General features: G+C 41.2%; 1 protein-coding gene across 5 annotated transcripts in view; it reads right to left on the minus strand.

Moving 5' to 3' along the window:
* Window positions 1–6: 6 nt before the first annotated feature.
* pak5 (p21 protein (Cdc42/Rac)-activated kinase 5) overlaps window positions 7–20417 on the minus strand; it is a 43993-nt gene continuing 23582 nt past the window's right edge. For all 5 annotated transcript variants that reach the window (XM_025056922.1, XM_025056921.1, XM_017033779.2 and 2 more), the window contains 9 exons: window positions 7439–8281; window positions 5054–5263; window positions 4707–4848; window positions 4445–4599; window positions 3622–3755; window positions 1461–1587; window positions 908–1033; window positions 631–765; window positions 7–359 (listed from right to left, as the gene is read on the minus strand). In XM_025056922.1, the coding sequence (XP_024912690.1) occupies window positions 204–359; window positions 631–765; window positions 908–1033; window positions 1461–1587; window positions 3622–3755; window positions 4445–4599; window positions 4707–4848; window positions 5054–5263; window positions 7439–8281 (2028 nt within the window). In that variant the 3' untranslated portion in view covers window positions 7–203. The remainder of the gene's footprint in view (window positions 360–630; window positions 766–907; window positions 1034–1460; window positions 1588–3621; window positions 3756–4444; window positions 4600–4706; window positions 4849–5053; window positions 5264–7438; window positions 8282–20417) is intronic.

A 20417-nucleotide genomic window follows, 5' to 3' on the forward strand; every position in this document is an offset into this window, starting at 1 on the left:
TGTGTGTGTGTGTGTGTGTGTGTGTGTGTTTTATGTATTATCTTAGATATTCCTTAAACTAATCTACGACACAGTTACAGGTGTGAGTGTTAGTGGGGCATCACCATGTGGTGGTGTGTTTAGCTTGGTGAGGGCAGTGCCACCTTGGTAGTGTGTATACAATAGCCATGTAGGTGTTTTTAGTCTTGTAAAGGGACAGAATGTCAGCGGTGGCGGTAATGTCTCATCAGTGGGACGATGCAGGAAGGAGGACCGGACATTTTGAGGAAGGGGTGCTGAAGGAGTTCCTGGGCTGTGGCCCTCTGTGTGGGCTCCCTCACCAGCATCCGGTCCAGGAAGGATCGCAGCACCGAGGACACCTACAGGATATAGAGAGACACTTCAACTTTTGTCCTGTTACGACCTCTACATGCACATTTAGGAATCACTTATGCGTGTATTTTACAGGGCTGCTTCAGATTCAGAGTATTGTTCTTGTCGGTTTCATGGAACCATCAACCACCCATCCATCCATCCAACCAGTCAGCCATTTTTGGCCATAAACTTATCTTTTGAAACTTTATTTGCAGGAGTGTTAAACAGGAAGGAAGACACAAATGTTTTGTTGAAATTACATTTTGTAAAAACTACCTTGTGTGATTCTTTTAGCCGTGGAGGCAGGTTGTCTCGTATTCTCCTCATGGCCTGCAGTGGAGGTTCATTAAAGTATGGAGGCTCACCATCCACCATCTCAATCACCATGATACCCAAAGACCAGATATCCACCTGTGCACACAACAGACATTTTATTATCAGGAGAACAATGAATGACAATAGATATTTTGTTCTACTTCAATTTTGTGTAATCTGTTACCCCACAGCTTAACCCAGAAATATCTATCAGTGTGTGGCTGTGAATGATCCTCACCTCAGTCCCGTAAGGCAGTCTGGAGATGACCTCTGGTGCCATCCAGTAGGGTGTACCAACCAGAGACTTCCTCTTGGGCACCTCTTTGGAAACTTGAGCACAAAAGCCAAAGTCTGACAATTTGATCTGCAACCACACAGACAACACAGAGCCTTCAGTACCAACGGTGTTTCACGTGGGAGTCCTGACCTCCAGCTGAGGCAGCTTCAGTTCAGTCCCTGTGCGTCTGAAGTCAAAAAGAGTGACCGTCCAGTTGTAATAACGGGCTTCCACGTAAGACACTAATCCTTGTATTAGTGGTTGATTATCCTTCAATTAAACAAAATGAATTAGATTAATCATGTCTTCTCAGCTCGTTTGGAGACATCAGTCTGGATTCAATTACAGCGGCACCAGCTGAAATGGATGATGAGTCACCGGGGAGGTCAGTAGGTGTGAGAAAAGAAAGATGACTTATTATTTCCCCCAGTGAACTTATTATTATTCAAAATGCTGTTCCAAATAATTTTTATTATTTTTTTTTTTACTTAAGTATACATGCATAAGCCCTTACCCTTCCATCACTAGTCAGGAGAATGGAGTCGCTCTTGATGTCGCGGTGGATGACACCCTGCATGTGCAGGTAGGACAGAGCTCTCAGCACTGACAGACACACTGTAGCAATCTGCTCCTCATTCATCCTGGAAGGAAAAAACACACACATACACACAAGAATGTGACAAAAGAGATTACACAAATCACACTAAATTTCCATATGTTTCATGTGTACGTTTCAAAATATCAGTTATTATTTTGATATTTTACATGTACGTATTTTCTTAGTTCTTTATTTTTTTATCCCTTTTCATATTTATGTTTATTTTTGTTCGATGTGTTTCCAGTGTTAGGTGATAATTAAGGAAATGTCACTATTGTACAAGGTTTTTTTCAAAGATGATAAATCAAAAATAAATTATATATATAAAAAAAAATATCCTGCACTCATGGAGACAGAAATTACAATTGATTATCAAACAAACAACACACAATCTGGTCAACGACTTGGCTGTTGCTGTCATCCTAAAGCGATGACAGTGCAACGCAACACAACTGATGAAAAGCAGAAATCCGGGTTGAAAATTCCACCCCCCCCCCTCCTGTAGCCTGCAGCGACTGGAGCTCTGATGTGCACAGCGAGCATGAGGGTCCCATATGGAGAGACAAGGCCACGCAGTGTGTCTGCTCTCACAGGAACTCCCAGCTTGACTGAACATTAACATCTACACCCAGCTGGCCCTGCATGTATGTGTGCAGAAATGGAGGCACTTTCTTTTGCAGAACATAAAGAAATGAAAACTCTGACGTGTGTACAGCAAACACACACACACATTTTGCTCACTTTTGTCACTTTAATTCACCTCCATCTAACAGAGGAACCACTTAGATACATTATGTAGTGGTGAGGCCCCCCCCCCCCCCCCCCCCCCCCGCAGCCACACACGTACACTCACATCAACCTGCACACCTCACACTGCGGCAGATTTCATTGTCACACACGCGTGCGTTTACAATCACGACGAATTGATGAGCCTTCTGCTTCTGGAAGAACCACTGGCTAAGTCGTGACAGAGAGTGTGTTCACTTTCCGAACACACACTCTGTCATTCCTCGAAAATTCTTTCAATCCCAGATGTAAAAACAATCAAACGAGCCTTAAAGGTTGTGTGGAGGAGAATTACTAATTATTAATTAACATTACTGCTAATTTATTTTGTGTTTTGATGAGTGTGCAAATTGTTAGTATAGTATATTAATGCTATCAATAGCCGACGTGCCAAAAAGGTATATATTTGTTATCGTGTGTGTTCTGGTTGCCAACAATCCAGCGAGCTGATGGAGCTTGCACGATGCAGAAGACACTCATTTCCACAACAAAAGGCTTGAAACAGAAATAGCACCGAGCTTCTACCTGGACAAATGGAGCTGAAATTACCAGGAAAAAAACCCACTGAATGTTAATATAATGTGCAATATTAAATGAGGGCCCTGGAGGGGGATATTTGCAAGTATGTGAAGATGAAAATCTATTATGAGTCAATGTCATCTTATTTATTCAACTCTATATACAGATTCTACATTAGACATTACACTGAACCGTGGACGAGGCAGAAATCTGTAAAGGAACTGTTGGAGGCTCCACTAAAGCGTGTTATTAACAGCCGACACTGCACAGTGCTAATGCTGACACTCCACGCAAATGACTGTAATTAAACACCAGACACAAAGTAAACTTAAAACAATGAGGTGGTGGAAAAGCACACCACTCAACAACAGAAATGCAATTAGGGAAAAGTTGGAGAACAATAATCTTCAAACTATTAAAACCACTGGCTGAGTAACGAACCGTTGGCCAATTCCCTCTGAATCCATACATCAACCCAGGAAGTGGAAGAATGTGCTTCAGTTTGATTACTAGCAGCTCAGACCTGCATCGACAAATAAACAATCTTCACCAGTGGCTGGGAGTTAAATCTCACGGAGTACCATGCCAGAAGACATAGACATAAATATAAAAATAGTCAAACCACTCCAGCGTTATCCATTTCTGTGTCAAAACTCAAGAAACACTGACAGAAAATTCAATTTAGGAAAACATGAATCACAACTTTTTGTACCTCGATACTGACATCATGGTTATGCTTTACATCTCAGTAACTTTTAAACACGATGATTACCTGGTGTGAGTCACAATGTCAGTCAACGCCCCGCCCTCCAAGAACTCCATGACGACCCACAGCTCGTCTCCCACCAGGTAACTGTTGTACATGTCCACCACGTTCTCATGGTGGTAGTCCCTCATGATCACCACCTACAGCACACAGTGGAAATTGCACTTTCACTGCACAGTTGTTTTGAGCAAGTAGGATATACTGCAAGGATTCAATTATTTTAATACATTTCTAATGGAATTTATTTCATTTTTTTTTTAATTAAAGCCTGCATTGGCAGAACTATAAAAGGATTATATTCAGAAAATAACAGGATTACAGGAGTCAGATTAGTTCCTGTGTGATCAACCGCAGCTTCACATCTGTGTTGCCTGTGCACACTTACATGTTTGTACAAATACATGCATTTATTCAGTGGCTTCCACTTTTCTAATTACGGAAATGGTGTCAGTGCAAAAGAAATCAAATGGAACAGAAGCTTATTCTCATTTTTCTTCCCATAAAATTTAATAATGGCATGATTTATTTTTGTCATCACTTAACACAAGTATAGGGAGTGACCTCTCTAGTAACTGATAAAAAAAATATATTTATTTTTTAAATTATGATTAAGCACCACAGACATCTTAAATAACTGTTTCACAGTTTTCACAGAAAAAAAAATGTTTCTGGGGAAATTTGTGATGTAAGGTTGAGTAGTGCTGCTTCATATGAAATGCTAATATAAGGTGCTAAGTGACCTACAGAGATGTCAACAACATTGTGCATGTTGGCAGCGTGAACAGTGCTGATGTCAGTGCTCTGCAGTTACTCTGTCGTTTTCTCACACCTCATTAAAGAGCAGCTCCCTCCTCTGCTGTTTCCGAAGGTCCATCTTCTTCACGGCCACCTGCTTTCCACTGTGTTTCTCGCTGGCGATACACACAATGCCCGTGGAGCCCTCACCAATCTTTATGAAGCTGTCCAGGTATTCCCGAGGATCTCCTGTCGCCAAATATAAACACGTTGTAGAAATCAAATCCCTGAAAAACTGAAACTGGACCAATCTGGAAGATCGAGGATAAATCCAGATTTATCGCCTGTTTCCCTACCTGGGTTGACCACCAGTTGAAGTGCAGCTCTGAATTGCTCGTGGGACACTCTGGAGGGTTGGGTGTCTGAGCTTGACCCCCAGGATGGAGGAGGATAAGCCCCTGGGGGAATGTAAGGTGATGAAGGCTGCGAATAGGCCCCCTAAATGGAAACATACAATAACTTTTGTGCTGTATTTATATTTGAATTCTTATGATATTAAAATATTTCTAAGCACCAAACAACAAATTGAAGAAATTGAATAAACAGCTCAAGTTATGACTCTGAATATTCTATTAATAATAGACTTACCACAAGACTCATTATTATTTTATTTTACATCAGAAACCTGGAGAGGATACTGCACCTGAGGGGTGTACGGAGGGCTGGGCTGTGAGGGGGGATGGTGGTAAGGCGAGGGCTTGTAATGGTGAAAGAGCGGCGGGTAGGGCAGGTGTGCTGGAGGGTAGCCGGGCGGCTTTGTGTGGCTCTGAGGTAGCTTTATAGGCCCTCGGGGGTAGGTTTCCCCACCTGTAACGTGGGGGCTGCAGTCACGTGATGGACGTTCATAATCTCCCTGGAGGAGAAATTTTTTTTTTTTTAAATATTTGTCATCCTGTAATGAAAGTCAAATATTTTTATCATAAATTGAGATTGAAAAACACTATTCATTGTTCACTCTTTGATCGTATTTGTGACTGTATTAAATTGATGGATGTCCATGCACACCCACAAACCAACACTATCGAATACGAAAATGTGCAGCTACACTGTTCCTTAGCAATCATAACAATGACCGTTCAGTCCACATCTCCAGTGTCATACTTTATCATTAGCTCCTCAATGTGCTCCATTCATCAACAAACCTCCTGTCTAAGATCTCTGTCTCATGTTAAGCTCCATTAAAGTTGTGCTGAAGTACAGATTGCGGAGCTTAAATTAGAAACCTCTATTAAAAGCCAATTCATAAGACTCAGCTAAAAGACTTGACTCATGGAATTCATGCATTCACACATGAACATAAAAGCAATCTCAGGATACAGATGAGCAGACTGGTAACTGTGATACTGGGTCGGAGAAAATGATCGGAAAAATATATGATGACAATTAGTTGTCTGTTTGACCAGCAATTTGCAAATTGTTCTGAGGAATAGCCTTTATTTTCATTGATGACACATGTTTAGTCTAATCATTAGGATTGAAATTTCATCAGATTACTTCTGTGTCCGTGCTCCAGATTCTGCTCTTCAGCCAGAACATTCTTTTATTCTACAGTCAATTTATTTTCCATTTGTTTCCTTTCCACACACACACACTATGCACAGACAGGATTTGGAGGTGGAGTCGTGATGTGTAAGAATGGTGTATAATTACATTGTGTGTGTTTAATCAATCATTCAAGGCAGGTGTATGTATGTGTGTGTGTGTGTGTGTGTGTGTGTGTGTGCGCTAAGGTAGGAGTCTCCACTGGGATGGTCCAGCCTCCCGGCCCACTATCATTGGCCAGCACTGGCTGGCTGTCAGCCAAGGGTCTCCTGATCCATGTTGGTTAAACGTGCATTAATCTGAGTTTGGCAGGGTAATCAACAACCTAACTCAACTGTGAAATTGAATTCCGCCGTGGAACATCGTTCGGCCAGTTTTTATGCTAAGGCTGCAGAAAAAGGAAAGTGCCGCAACATCAATTTGTCAGTGAGAGCTGCGGCACCCAGCTCATGCTCGCCACAAAACAGAGAGGGAGAAGCAACAAAAAGGAAATGGAAGAGAAGCAGTGTGTGTTTGCCTCTCTCTCTGTGTGTGTGTGTGTGTGTGTGCGTGGGGCCAAGCCTGCAGTGAAGCTACTGTTACATCCCCACTGGCTCCCAACAACAGTGGGAGAAAAAAAAGGAAGGATTTACCTCAGTGGTGTGAGCAGGATGAATGAAGAAACAGGAAGAAAAGGCAGAGGATGGATAGCTGGGTGGGTTTGTTACAGGGTCCGTGAGCTGAGAAGAATAGTATAGAATAGAATAGACTCTAAATCTGCCACATGACTCCCATGACTGGTATTTTATTTTCCACTAATACTACTGTAAACCCAGGTGTCTCCACATACAGCAGTCATTACAGCCTCACTTCATTTAAACCACATTTCCAGTGATAAGAACAAATGTGTGAATATCACACTAAAAGACTCCAGTAACATTTTTGTCTTTTTAAGACTTCACTTATATTTAGTTTTGGGTTCATTTTTGAATAAAAAAAAAAAACACGTGCTACATCAAGCAAAGCAACTCCAAATGGCAATAATAAAGGTAAGGGAAAATGAAATGACCTTCTCCTGCATCACTTCCAATCCTGCTTCTCTTGCATTCTATTTTTTTCTGAGTGGCTATTTATTGAAGCATGCAGGTTAAATGGTTTTTCATCACGGCACCCTGGGATCTACATCAGCAAACCCAGTTTTCCTCTCAGCTCCATGGACTCTCTGTGTTTGTGTGTGTGTGTGTGCGTGACAGCGTGATATTGAAGAACTGTACACAACTCTGTATAAGGAACCTAATGGAGCATTGAAACCGTTTGAGAACAAACAGGTGACCAGCGCCAGTGAGCGGCAACTTAGTCAGGCAACATCATAAAATTACAGCGTCAAATACATGATTAATACATTACTGCTGATATATATATATATATATATATATATATATATATATTATATATTAGGATTAGGAAGGATGACGTTTAATGTCAAGCAAACAACATGTGGTGTTACCTTTGTCATGGTCTGGGAGTTACCCAGGCTCTCGGAGAGTCGAGGGTACGTGTAGGAGCTGTAAGAATGGGTCGGAGGAGGGTTCTTGAATGTCCCACTGGCCGCATAGGGAACATTTGGCTCTTGCAGCCCAGATCCTGATCGGGATCGCTGCCTAATAGCTGGTGTTGGGCTTGTGTGTGCCACATAAGAACTCTTGGGTCTCTTGTCGTAATCGTCCCGTAGGCCGCCGTAGCTCCACTCGCTGTCCGGGTAGTTAATCTGCTCACTGTGTAGCGAGGCACGTGACGGTGTGCCAACAGAAGTGTCCCGGTAGTCCTGGCTGGACGAGCCTCCCACAGAGGCCCTATAGTATCCACTGGAACCTACCCCACTGCCCACAGTGGAGGCCACCTCGTCACCTGAGCGCCCTTTGCTCTCCAGGTAGGCGTGGTAGTCCGGGGGCAGTTTCCCGTACTCTGACTTTTGAGGCATAGCGTCCGGATAGAAAGGGCTGCGTATGGGGTGTGAATGTCCATTTTGTTTGGTGAACCGATAATGCCTCCCCACGGCCCACTCCCCATCTACGGAGAAGCTGGGTTTACTAGGATCCAGAGAGAAGCGGCTGCTGGAAGTGTCCAAGTCACAGGAGTAGCGGGAGTAGTAGTGGTTAAATCCGTTTTCCTCCGGAGCGTTGGGATGACCACTGCCTGAGGGTTTAGACGAGGCGCCTCCAGCCTGATGTGGACCAGGCGGGCTCTCCTTGCGTAGAGAGTTTGAGCGCGTCACTGAGATGTTATCAAACTCCTCCAGCAGGCCGTTAATGGATGCATCTTTGGGTGGTCTGTTACCTCGCACTATGGTCTGTAAGAGAAACAAGGACATTTTCAAACAATATGCAACAAAGTCTGACGATTGGAAAGTTTTTGACAAACTCTGGCTGTAGTACAATTATTTTCAAAGCGATCCTGGCTGGAAACTCAACACAATGACGAATTAATTTTAAAGCTGAATCATTATATATGGCAATGGTTTCTAAAGTTAAGTTTAGTTTCCAATGTACATATTCCTACCTTTATGGTCATATGTTACAACCCTTTAACCAGTTAGCCCACCCTCCAAAATGTTAGAAGTATGACCTTTGCAGTTTTAATATTTTTGACAGGTGTTACTGATATCAGTGAAAAACTACCAACTACACCTTTAAGATTGAAATGTATTTTAATAGTTGTCCAACTCTTAAAATAGATAAGCAAAAAACAAGTCATGATGCAGCTTGATAACAGAAGATGTTCTGTGGAACTCCAGTGCTGCTGGATAAAACCAGCTAATTCTCACCCCACTTCCCCCGCAACAGATTATCCTTAATTTCAGTGGGCGTATCAGAAAACATTAATAATCTTGAGGTTTCCGCCTCTGACTTGCAATAGCACATGAGAGTGCCCTTATACACACAAACAGAAGATGTGGAGGAGAGCGGGGAAGCGTTACTGTTCCAGCTCCCATCTGTTTTCAAAGCAGAGAAGCAGCCTGAACATCAGGGGAGCTGTTTATCCCCTCCCACCTCATGTTAAGCCTTTTGCACTGTGTCGTGAGTCACTGGAAATGGCGCAGTACTACTCTTAGATTTACAATCTTGTGTACACGTGGTGTGTTAATGTGTGTGTGCACATTTGTTATGTTTATTATTTGGATTGTTTTGATATGGACTATAAGGCTTACAACCTCCACACAGAGAGAGACATGAAAGCAGTGTCACGAGCCGGGCCAGACCCACGGCTTTTATCTCCTCTCCCTCTTTGACATGACAAGAGGGACTGCAATTAAACAATGGGAATGTGTGGCGTGACTCCTGAGAGGAGGGAGAGCTCTGGGGATTACTTGAATTTTAAACTCTTACATAATCTCTTTTTTTGTCATGATCAAACAAGAGATTTATTTTGGTTTTGTAGTGATGGTGCTGCAGAGGTGCTCTTCATGCTTTACAGCCAAGAACTTCAAATATAAATCCTGTCAACATCTGTATTATATTTTTATCTCCTGCCTCCTCCTTCCTTCTATCATCAGTCAACATCACATGCTTGCCATTTTTGTGGGTTTGTTCCATGCCAAATGTGCGAAAAATAATGAAAAGATAATTTACAAAGTATATTCATTTGATTGATTCAGTCATTACGTCATGTATCTGCTGCTGATTTATGCTACTGGTGGTCACACTGGGATGGTCAGGGATGACATTAGGAGGTCACCAGTCCATCACAGAGTCACGGTTTGAAGACAGAGAATGATTCAAACTGACATTTAAACACATTTTTTGTTGCTATCAATCGTAATCTCCATCCAAGCATCCAAATAAACCTGATCCTCAAAGCCTAGCACCTGCCGAAAACAGTGAGGAAAACAACTAAATTCCACAGAGCAACCCATCTGAACCAATACTAATACAACAACACTCAGAGACAGATGTGTTATTGCCCAGTGAGGCGGGGAGCATCGACGACGGCTTGTACTGTAGCACCTGAGCTGCTTCTATTCTACTGTTCACCTGTTTGATTTGCTACACCACAGAGCGCTGTCCCATGTCTGGAGGTGCTGAACTGCTCTTTAGTCGTCACACTGTCACGTCGGCGACTTCTCACAGAGCATTTGTCAAACGCTTACGCCCCGTTGTCCATCACACAGCTGTCACACTCGTCCACCGCTTCAGTTTGTCTGTGTCACATGTGCTGAGGCAGAGACTCCGAAAAGCCGGGATTATCATCGACACAGAGCAAACACGGTGTTGACACAGCCGTGGATCTAGACTGGTTCACTGACCGACATGTTAGCTGCTTCTCTGTATATATGTGGTACATAATTGTACATCTATATATATCAGGTTATTGCACTAACAGGGTCCTGACTAATTTCTACAGTACAATCATTCTGACAACAATGGCTTAGATTCTGCAGGTAACCATGGTTACGGCAACTTCCTACATTGTAATGTCTCCATTACATTTTCTTTTCAAACCTGCAACATGTACTTGTTAGAAGTTTTCGTCGGAACACAGCTGAGCAGTGACGAAGGTGACTTCTTTCATTTACTGCCTCCTCTTCGTCTCACCCACTCTTTAACACTTCACTCGCTCCACGCTGTTTGAGAGCCACTGGCTGTTTGCTGCCATGATCTGGAACCCAAGGTGAAATGGTCTATAAAAGCAGTGAGTTAAGACTGGCTGCTGCAGAAGGCACTGGTCTTTAAACAGGCCGGCAGGAGAAGACATGGATCATGCCGTGGACGGATGTTACAGTGCATGAAGTGGACTCGAATAAAAAAAAAAAAACATCACAAGATCGCTACTGTATCTGGATCCATTCTCCTCCTCGTCTTGTGACGATGTGAATTTGTCACATTGTGTTACTTGGGGAATCAGAGTGAATTCTATTGGTTATCTGATTAAACATCATCAAATCTTTTTGCACCGTAATCAATAAGACTGTGTCAGGGTGAGAGACAGGTGACACATAAAAATAGACCTGGAGGGAGGGTGGGGGTGGTGATTGAAAACCAAAGAGGTGACGAGGGTGCAGAGGGGAAACGGAGAAAAGGTTAATTGTGTGTCAAATCACTGTCAAGCAGCCCAGCATCAGGTCTGGAAATCTCAACATTAACTTGAATTAAAGGGTTGATACTGGCTCCCATGCCCCCCACCCTAGTCCCTTACTCCCCTCCCACTCCTGTCCTTACTGCTCTGTGAGCCTTGTGCACAGGTTGTGTTCAGCGGCGGCTCTGACAGCAGCCATATTTCACCGGTGTGCTGCGTTGGCCTGTCCTTTAGTGATAAGCTGTAATAGATCTACTCTCTCCACTCACCATGGCCAGTTCAAGGTAAGCACAGCAGAGGAGACGAGAAAGGAGGAGACGCAAGAAGAGGAGTGGAAAACAGGAGAGGATCTGGGGTGATTAACAGCAACAGCAGAAAACAATGAGAAACAGAGGAGCGGCAGCAGTAGAAGTATCACGGAGAGGAGAGAGAGTGGTGGAGGACTGAGAGAGAGAGAGAAAGAGGGAGAGACGTGGAACGGCAGCCGTGAAAAATGAGGCTCACTGGGAGATAAGGGGGGATTAACCTTGCTGGTAATGAAGGGAGAGTGTGATGGGAGAATGGAGAGGGGAGGAGAAGGAGAGATAATTAATGAGCCTGCCCTTCCTGTGACTCCTAGGGAGAACCCTGACTCGAACGCTGCGCTTCACTGGCCAGCAGGGTCCTGGGACAACTTTGGGGCCGCGGGGGGACTGAGCGGTGATGAGGGTGAAAACAAAACAATAATTCACACTATGACCAGTGAGTGTGGTCTGAGCTGGGATCAGAAGGTTTTAAACTGGTTATTTGAGAAAATGAAAACCAGTAAACTAAAAAAAAAAAAAAAAACTGTAGTAAAAAATCTTTTTTTTCTTCACATACTTTGACATTGTACAACTAGGTGGATATAATGATGGGAGGGGCAGGCAGGAGCTTTTGTAGTAATTCATTTACACACACACACACACACACACACACACAGCAATGCAGAACACCAGTGGCAGGTGTAACTCCACCCTCTCGGGTGTCTTTTGTCACACATGGTAGCACATCACCTACAACATCCTCACTCTCACTCACTGCAACGCAGCACACAAACTGCAGCATTCCGCCTACATCAGGCTCCACCTCTGTGTTCTTCCCTGTGCTGAAACAACATAAAACATTGCATAGCATTGAAAGTGCTAGCAGCAAAATCAAGAAAAGGGCTGTTTTGTATTGTATTTGTATTTCTGAAACAGATTTCCTGTACTTTCTCTGCACAAGTTATTATACTTGTAACGTTTCTGTCACGACACTGCAGAGAACGAGTACACACTCAACACACACATACAGTACACTGCTGTGCAAAAGTTTTAAGTGGGTTCATTATGCTCCTATGTCTCCCCCTCTTGTCTCGCACTCTTGCATCATTTATCCCCTTCAGTATTTAAAGCAAACATTAAGAACCAGCGGCTAATTCCTGACAACATTCCACTTCTTCTTCTATTTCCCAGCAATCCTCAGTTATTTAATAAATACATTTGCAGATATGAATTCAAATATAGTGTTAGTTCTCGTGTCCTCCAACCTTCTCATACAACCAGTCTAAGTTCTGATCCACAGCTGATAACTCCTGCTGACGGTGCTGCAGCTAAGGTGCAGTGTTCTTCTGCATCAGTGACCAGTTTGTTAACAGAAGCTCATTCAGTGCCATCTGAGAGTAATAACATTGAAAAGCCCTAAAAAAACAGCAACAGAAGCACCACACAACACTTTTCTAACTGCACCACTAGGTACAAAACACCACCCGCTAATTGCTGATGAAATGAGACGACTACTGCAGCTGGTGGAGCAGCGAGCACTCAAGGTGATGTTTGCATGAAACGAAACGTCCATCAGTCACGGTGATAAATGGAGCGACGTGGATTATCACTGATCTACATCGGCCTCATCTCTGATGTTGACACTGTACAGGATTATCAATTCAGTCCATTCGAGTGGGAATGCACACTGCATAGCAAATAATTCCTATCCTCTGTCTCCCTCTGTTGGACAAAGATTGTATAAATACAATAAAATTAGGATAAAAATCGGTTTGGTTATAAAAACCAATATATAAAATAGTTACTATACTTTACTATACTGCTCTATAATATTAATCCTTGAATTTACACCAGTTAAATCATTCACTAATTTATGGCAAACAATTGGACCTTAAATACAAGTTACAAAACAAATATAATATTTGATATATGCACCAACAGTACAAACAAAAGACAAGTTTAGTTTATAGTGAAATTCCTTCGATAAGAGGCCAGGATTGTCATTATGATTATTATTATACACGTATGCATTCATTTATTAACACTAGGACAAATTTGACTTGTGCTCTGGCGCTCTCTGTTGGTCAGTATCTTTTTAAACAAACCACAACGTTTAATGCTATTTAAACGTGGTTTGATGCTGTGGTCAGTACAAATACATGGAATTGTGTTTCATATAAATAGAGAAGAAAGAATAATTGAAACAGAATAGAAAAATAAAGTATAGTAGTGACTCTGTGATATTACTGCATGAGGCACACGTTGTATTTCACAGGTCTGTGATTAATCCTGCCCTTAAAAGCCAATCTTATCTGACCTCAGATTAAAACGCATGCTGGCAGGTTGACCCAACCCGTGTTTGAGCTGAGGATTGGCCAGAACCTTTCAGTCAGTTCTTGACATGTTATTAGTCAAACCACACATCTGGTCTGAGAAAACATGTGCAAATTATTTAAGGAGTGTTTTTTTTTCTGTGCATTTCCATGATTAAAGGCTTCAAGCTGACCTGTTTCCTCAGGCCATCCTGCTGCCTGTTAGTTAACAGCAGCTAATAACCATCATCTGAACATTAACAGGGGTAAAATGACGCCATTATTTACAGTGTACGATAAGTGACTCCACCATGACTATATTACAGTAAGTAATTTTTGCATTATTAAATCATCTGTGTGCATACATTTTTCGCCCAAACAAATTAATTCTAGTGGTGTTTTTTTTTTAGAATTTACTTTTGTTACATAGACAGTCAGATATATATAGCTGTTTTTACTGAGGCTGATTCAAAATCAATGGCAGATATTTCTTGTAAAGGAGTCTTCCTTCCTCTCTGAGAAAATTCAAGTAATCTGTCACTGTCCAAAAACTTTCTCACCTTATTAAGGAAAAGAGAAAAAACCCGCCCTCCTGCTCCAAAAAAAAAAAAAGCTAGAGGAAAATCAATTAAATGTACCCCAGTTATCTCCTTGTCAACAGAAAGACGGATAAAAAGACAGACGCCCAGTTTAGATTAATTACACAGGGCTTAATAATCCAAGAGCTGTCAGCCCCTGGTGGCGTACAACACAACAAGCCTAACATCCTCATCAATACACATACGTTCTACTCCATTTCCCCTGTCATTACACTGCTCTACTGTTGTGTTTGATTTATTCATAATAGACCAAGCTACCATGTTTCTGGAGCAGCCATGTTTCACAAACCATGCTCAGAAGAAACAGCTGCAGCGTAATTTTTACATTTGGTAGTAAAGTAAGAAAGAATCTTACTGCTTAGTTAATGAAGACAACAGTCGTGCTGATGTGGTAAGGTTATGGAGTTCCATCCTCTAAACTAAAACTGAGCAAACTTTGTTTATACAATATATGTTAGGATGCTGAAGAAATGCATGTAGCTGTGTGGCACAACATGTGTATAATAATAATAATAATAATAATAATAATAATAATAATAATAATAATAAGTACCAGTCTACTCATAAGACCAGGACATCTTAACCTGTATCTATAGCATCACTATATATAGGTAGAAATACACCCACTGTTTTTACCAACACTGACTGACAATGATCAATGCTTAATTATGTGATTAATGCTACCGACCTAATTTGTTGTAATGATGACATAGGGGTTAAAAATCATTTAATTTATTATTGATCCGCTAAGAAAGGAGCGCATGGTCCAAAAAGTTGTAGTTTGTTACTTTGTCCTGACGGGGTCCCTATAATCCTACTCTTCCAATTAACATAGCAACGTTTGTGAAGGTTTGCCTGGCTGACAAACAGAGACAGTAAATGTTGTTTAACTAACTAACTAACTAACTAACTAACTAACTAACAACAGAGCCACTAAAAACACAGTCTTCAGTCTTTACATACAGAAGTAAAGTATAAGAAGAAGGTGTATTTATAATTACAGTATTAGCTATCTTTGAGTACAGAAAATGATTATATTTTAATGCAGGAATATGAATGGACTATCATATTCCTGCATTAAAATATAATCATTTTCTGTTTAAATTTACATCTGACTAAAAGAAAATCTCCAACAAAAAAACTGAAGAATGCCTGTCTCCGCTAGCCAAGACATTTTGAGCTGCCTTCGCATTCTATAAGCACACCAGACTAAAAGCCAAAATCCTGCCCCCGCCACCAACTGTGGCTCTGAATTGGAGGCTCCATGAGAGGTTATTTGTGAAAGAGTGCCACTCTGAATGGCAGCAGTAAGAAAAGACAGAGTTAGAAAGCAGAGGGGGAGAAAGGAATGAGAGAGGTCTAAATCAAAGCCGTCCACCGTAGTTCAGTGCCAGAGGAGACAGATGCTCCCTCTAAATGTGAGTGCACGTGAGTGTGCACGCTCCCAGTCTGCCGACACACATCATTCAGGAGTTATTTTACCTCAGCTCTATTTCTGCTCCCACCAATTTCGTTGACGATCAATAGAAGACGGAACGTAACAAACCCCGAGTCTGATTCTGATTAAACCTGAACCCAAAGTCCCATCGATCCTGTCATCTAACTTGATTTTTTTTTTTTTTTTATTAAGAGGCTCAATGATTTTCACAGTCATTTGACAGTTCACCAGCAGCACAGGACACTCAGCACATTTCTAAGCAATAACCTGCACGATCCACAAATGACATCGGATGAGAAATGTGCCCTGCAAACAAGCTAGAATGCAGCCCCAAACCATGACAGAGTCTGCATAATACTTTTTGTTAAAATCATGTTTGGCTGCAATCCATTCATTTTAACGTCCTAGTAAAACCCATCCTACGCAGTTGGGATTAATGCATGTCTTATATTCTGCAAACGAGTTAGATTATTTTTTCAGTATCAATCAAATCTGTCTAAATATTAATCATAATTTATAATTATATTTTTACGGTTTCAATAAATTATCTGAGAACTAATTCTACAAAAACTGATTTCATTCCAAGTTTAAAAGGTTTATTCCGTGGTTTATTTTAATGGTTTAAGGAATTGGGATATTACATCAAACACGCCCATTTTACCCACAACAAGATTAAAGATTAAAATGTTTAAATCTATATTATATAACAACTTTCTGTTCAAGGTGCCAGGATGTTCCTGGGTGATAATATTTACCAATTGGAAATTGACCCAGTCGGCTGCAGTAATAAAAAGAATGCAAAATTAGAGCTTCTAAAAACAGCAGACCTCTGCGCTATATATAGCTAACAGCTATAGCTTCACTGTGACTAAATATCAGTGATAAACCACTGACTCAGACATAAAACCTGGATGTTTTACTAGGGCTTAGAAAACTGTGTCAACACCTTAAGTCAAGGTGCAGTGGATTACTACAACTGTCATGGATGGAAACTCCTGCAGTGCAGAAAGGGATGAACTTTTCTTGAAGTTTTACATATTTATCATGAATAATTATATAAATCTTTAATTGAAATGTACTTTCTCCATAGACATTCAACTGTCGTGGAGCTTCACCAATATCATTAACACATACAGAAATTAAATACCTCCTCAAATTAGCAGCCGTCTGCCTACATGACAGAGTCATCAGCACCTCACTACCATAATCTATAAAAACACATGCAAGTGCTTTCTGCCCCTGGTGCAATGACTGGGTGACCCTGTCTTATCAGAAACTCTAGCTCCGTCTCCATATGTACACATGCAGCAAACCCCGGCAAAGCTACAAAAATAACTCTGCCATGCTGCGCTCAGGGCACAAAGCTGCCCTTGTTTAAGAAACACGATAAAACAACCTGCTCGCTGACTGTCGGCAGGAATTTGTTGAACGTCACGGTGCTGTGTCAAATATGTGACAGAAATATCAAGTGGATTTTAAACAGGACGTTGACCTACACAACACCTGATCCCTGCTGAGTCAGCACAAAACAGAAAAAGAAAAAGCTGAACGTTTGTAGTCGTTACAATCTGACTTCAATCTGACACAACCGGTGTATGTACTGTGTGTTGTTTCACTGAGAGCTGCCAGCAGCCGGAGCTCGGACCTGTTGAGGAGACAAATCTGCAGACACAGCAGAGCAGCCCGCAGCCTTGGCTCATGACAAACAGAAACTGTCGACTGTCCCACCTGTAGCTGTTTATGAATCGTCTGGGAGTCAAATGCCACTGCCTCCACCAACTGCCCCAGCTCTGGCCTCGGCGGCTCCTCTGCTCTCCTGCTCTCTCTGGCCCTGTTCCCTGCAGCTCCACGCCCACCCATCATAGTCAGTACAGTAGCTTTAGCCTTCCTGCCCGCCTGCAGCCGCAGCCAGGCTTCAATGACAGCAACTTAGGAGCTTCAGCACACACCGTCTGGGAAAGTCCAGTGATCGTGTTTCCACCTCAGCCATCTGCCCCTCAGCTAGCAGGGGCTTCAGAAACTCTGCTAAAACTGACCCACTGACATTTTTAGTTCTGCTACAGCAATTATCACGCCGTTTGTCAGGAACATTTCTGGGAACTGAAATTCCACTGCTTCTGTTCTGTGTCTATGCAGACAGTTACCACACATTGTTTCCTCTGAGATACATTAGGGTCAAAAATCAGCAAACCTCCGAGCAAACTGTCCTTGAAACATCTAATGAGGCTTTACATGATCAGAGACCCTTCGTTAGGTTTGCATGTACTGATGCAGTTACAGATGCAGTTAGCATCTGCTAAATGCATAAAAGTAAATGTAGTTCAATATGTTTTTACTTACTTACTTTACTTTTTTTAAATTAACAACTAAAAGGTTGTTACACTGTTGCTAATTTTAAATTAACAACTAAAAGGTTGTTAAGGTGGGAAAAAAACCTTCAAGACTAAGATGTCATGCAACCACATCTCACAGCAAAACAACAACAACAACAAAAAACTCACCAATTCAAGATCATATGAGCATGGAATCAGACTCCCATACAACCACTGGAGGGTGCCAACTACCACCAGTGGTACACGTAGCACAGTTTAGAAATCATTACCTGACAAATTTATTATATAATAAATATGTTCAACTGAATAGTTAACAGTTAGTTTTAAATAAAATATTTATACAATGTACACAAATCAATGTAGTTCCTCTGTAGCACATCCATCCCAGACTCACTTTAACTTTGACGGATAAAGTTTAAAATGAATCAATTGAAATACTTTAGACCTTTTCCTAACGTGATGCACAGTAAGACAGATATATTTTCAGTAAAGCTATAATGGGTTCGACAGCAGGGAGATGTTGAGCTCAAAAATATCGGCACAGTTCTCTCCACCTACACTTTAGGTAGGCATAGACTGTGGAGGTTGTCAGCAGTACATTTGGGGAACATTAAATGGAAAATAAAAGGAGAAGGAAAGACAAGAAAAAAAGCTAATTTTCTATAAAAAAAAAAAGTACTGCAGAATAATATTGGCCAAAGGGTGTAGAACCTATACATGCAAATCTAAATACTACTACGCTTATACGTTATGTTAATTTGAATTTATATTCAAAATGTATTCAAACATATCTATATAGGTTTATATGTAAATTTTAAATATATTAAGATATAAAATAATCAAATAACTTGGGATTTTTCCAATTATTGGAAACCTCTTATTATTTTTATCTTTATTAACATGAAATGAAATAATAGGAAGTTAGTCATATTGATAGATTCTACAGATAAAGAGGTTTTTATTTTTATTTTTTGGAAAACATATGCCACAGAGCTATTTGGTATGACATTGAAAATAAATGAGACAAAAGGAGGAGAAGATAACTTTAGTTCCACTCAGGGGAGGAATATTAATTATGAGTATTTCACTTTAGACCATAATAAATATCACATTATTAACTCCTTGATCCACACAAGTCCACCTAACACCTGCATTTAATGAAAGGAGCTCAGATCTGTCAAATATAAGAGAGGAGAGTAATTTTGATGTTGACTGATGTTAACATCCCAAGGTCAATCTGAAGATTTTAATCCCATAAGATGTATATCAGAAAGAGAAAGCATCCTTTTCAACTCAGCTGAGGGGAAATGAGAGAATATTCTCCTAGTTCTCCATCTTTGACGTTGCATCTCAGCGTCCTACACAGGTCATTTTGTTTCTCGTTTACAAGAACGCAGACATCTAATATGAGCTGAGGAAACATGAGCAAGTAGGAACAAGGAGACAGCATTAGCAGGTCTGTTGCCAACATGCATGCTATACATGCAGTATACAGGCTGACACACACAAACACACACACTCTGTAAATTACCTCTCCAGCTCCGCAGGAGTCGGAGGATTGTGGAGTCAAAGTCAAGATGCAACATGAGACTACCATTAATAGCAACAACACTGCCCCTGCTGGCGCTAATTAATGCAACACATTAAGACATAAATAACCTTGCATCACACAACCGCTCACCCCACACCACCCACACGTGTACTGTACGTACACTCGCACGCACGCACATTCACACGCGTGCATACAATTAATGTCAACATCAAACCAATCAAAGAAATGAAACACGAAGCCATGACGTGAAAGGGGGGATATTTTTGAACAGCTCTCCTGCTCGTGCATTTGTATAAACAGACCACATTTAATGTGTGCACTGTTTAATGCCGAGGTTTTATATACAGTTAGTCCTTGAAGGCAGCAGAAAGTTACTGGATTAGATCAGAGTTTTTAAGATATACTGACAACAAAGCTGCAGGACCTGTAAATAAATACATACTGTTCAGTATACATGTCCAAACACAGACAAGAGCAGGACCAATAAAAATGTATCTATCAAGTTGACCTTTAACAAGTACTCATGACAAGGAATCATCTACTGAATGTCTTCCTGAAGGGCGCATTAAAACAAACACACACACAAACACACACACTGGAGAATAAGCTAGTGGAATCTGCCAAGCAAAAGAAGCCTTGTGTCAGTCAAGTGTCAGGGAAACCAGATAGAAAATATCAGGAAGACGCTACGATCCAACCCACTCTGACAGGTAGCATCTCCGACACACACGAGTACAAACACACACACGGGTCGTACTTCTTTTAGATTATTAGCATGTTTAAAGTTTAAACCGGACACCAAAAAAAAAAAAAAAAAAAAAACTTTTGGTGCAGTGGTTTGTCAGTTGTTCTGGAACTTTTAATTAATTAAATAATTTATTTTATTGTATCTTGA

The sequence above is a fragment of the Cynoglossus semilaevis genome, chromosome 7, assembly GCF_000523025.1.
Source record: "Cynoglossus semilaevis isolate Cse_v1.0 chromosome 7, Cse_v1.0, whole genome shotgun sequence".
Lineage (NCBI taxonomy): Eukaryota > Metazoa > Chordata > Actinopteri > Pleuronectiformes > Cynoglossidae > Cynoglossus > Cynoglossus semilaevis.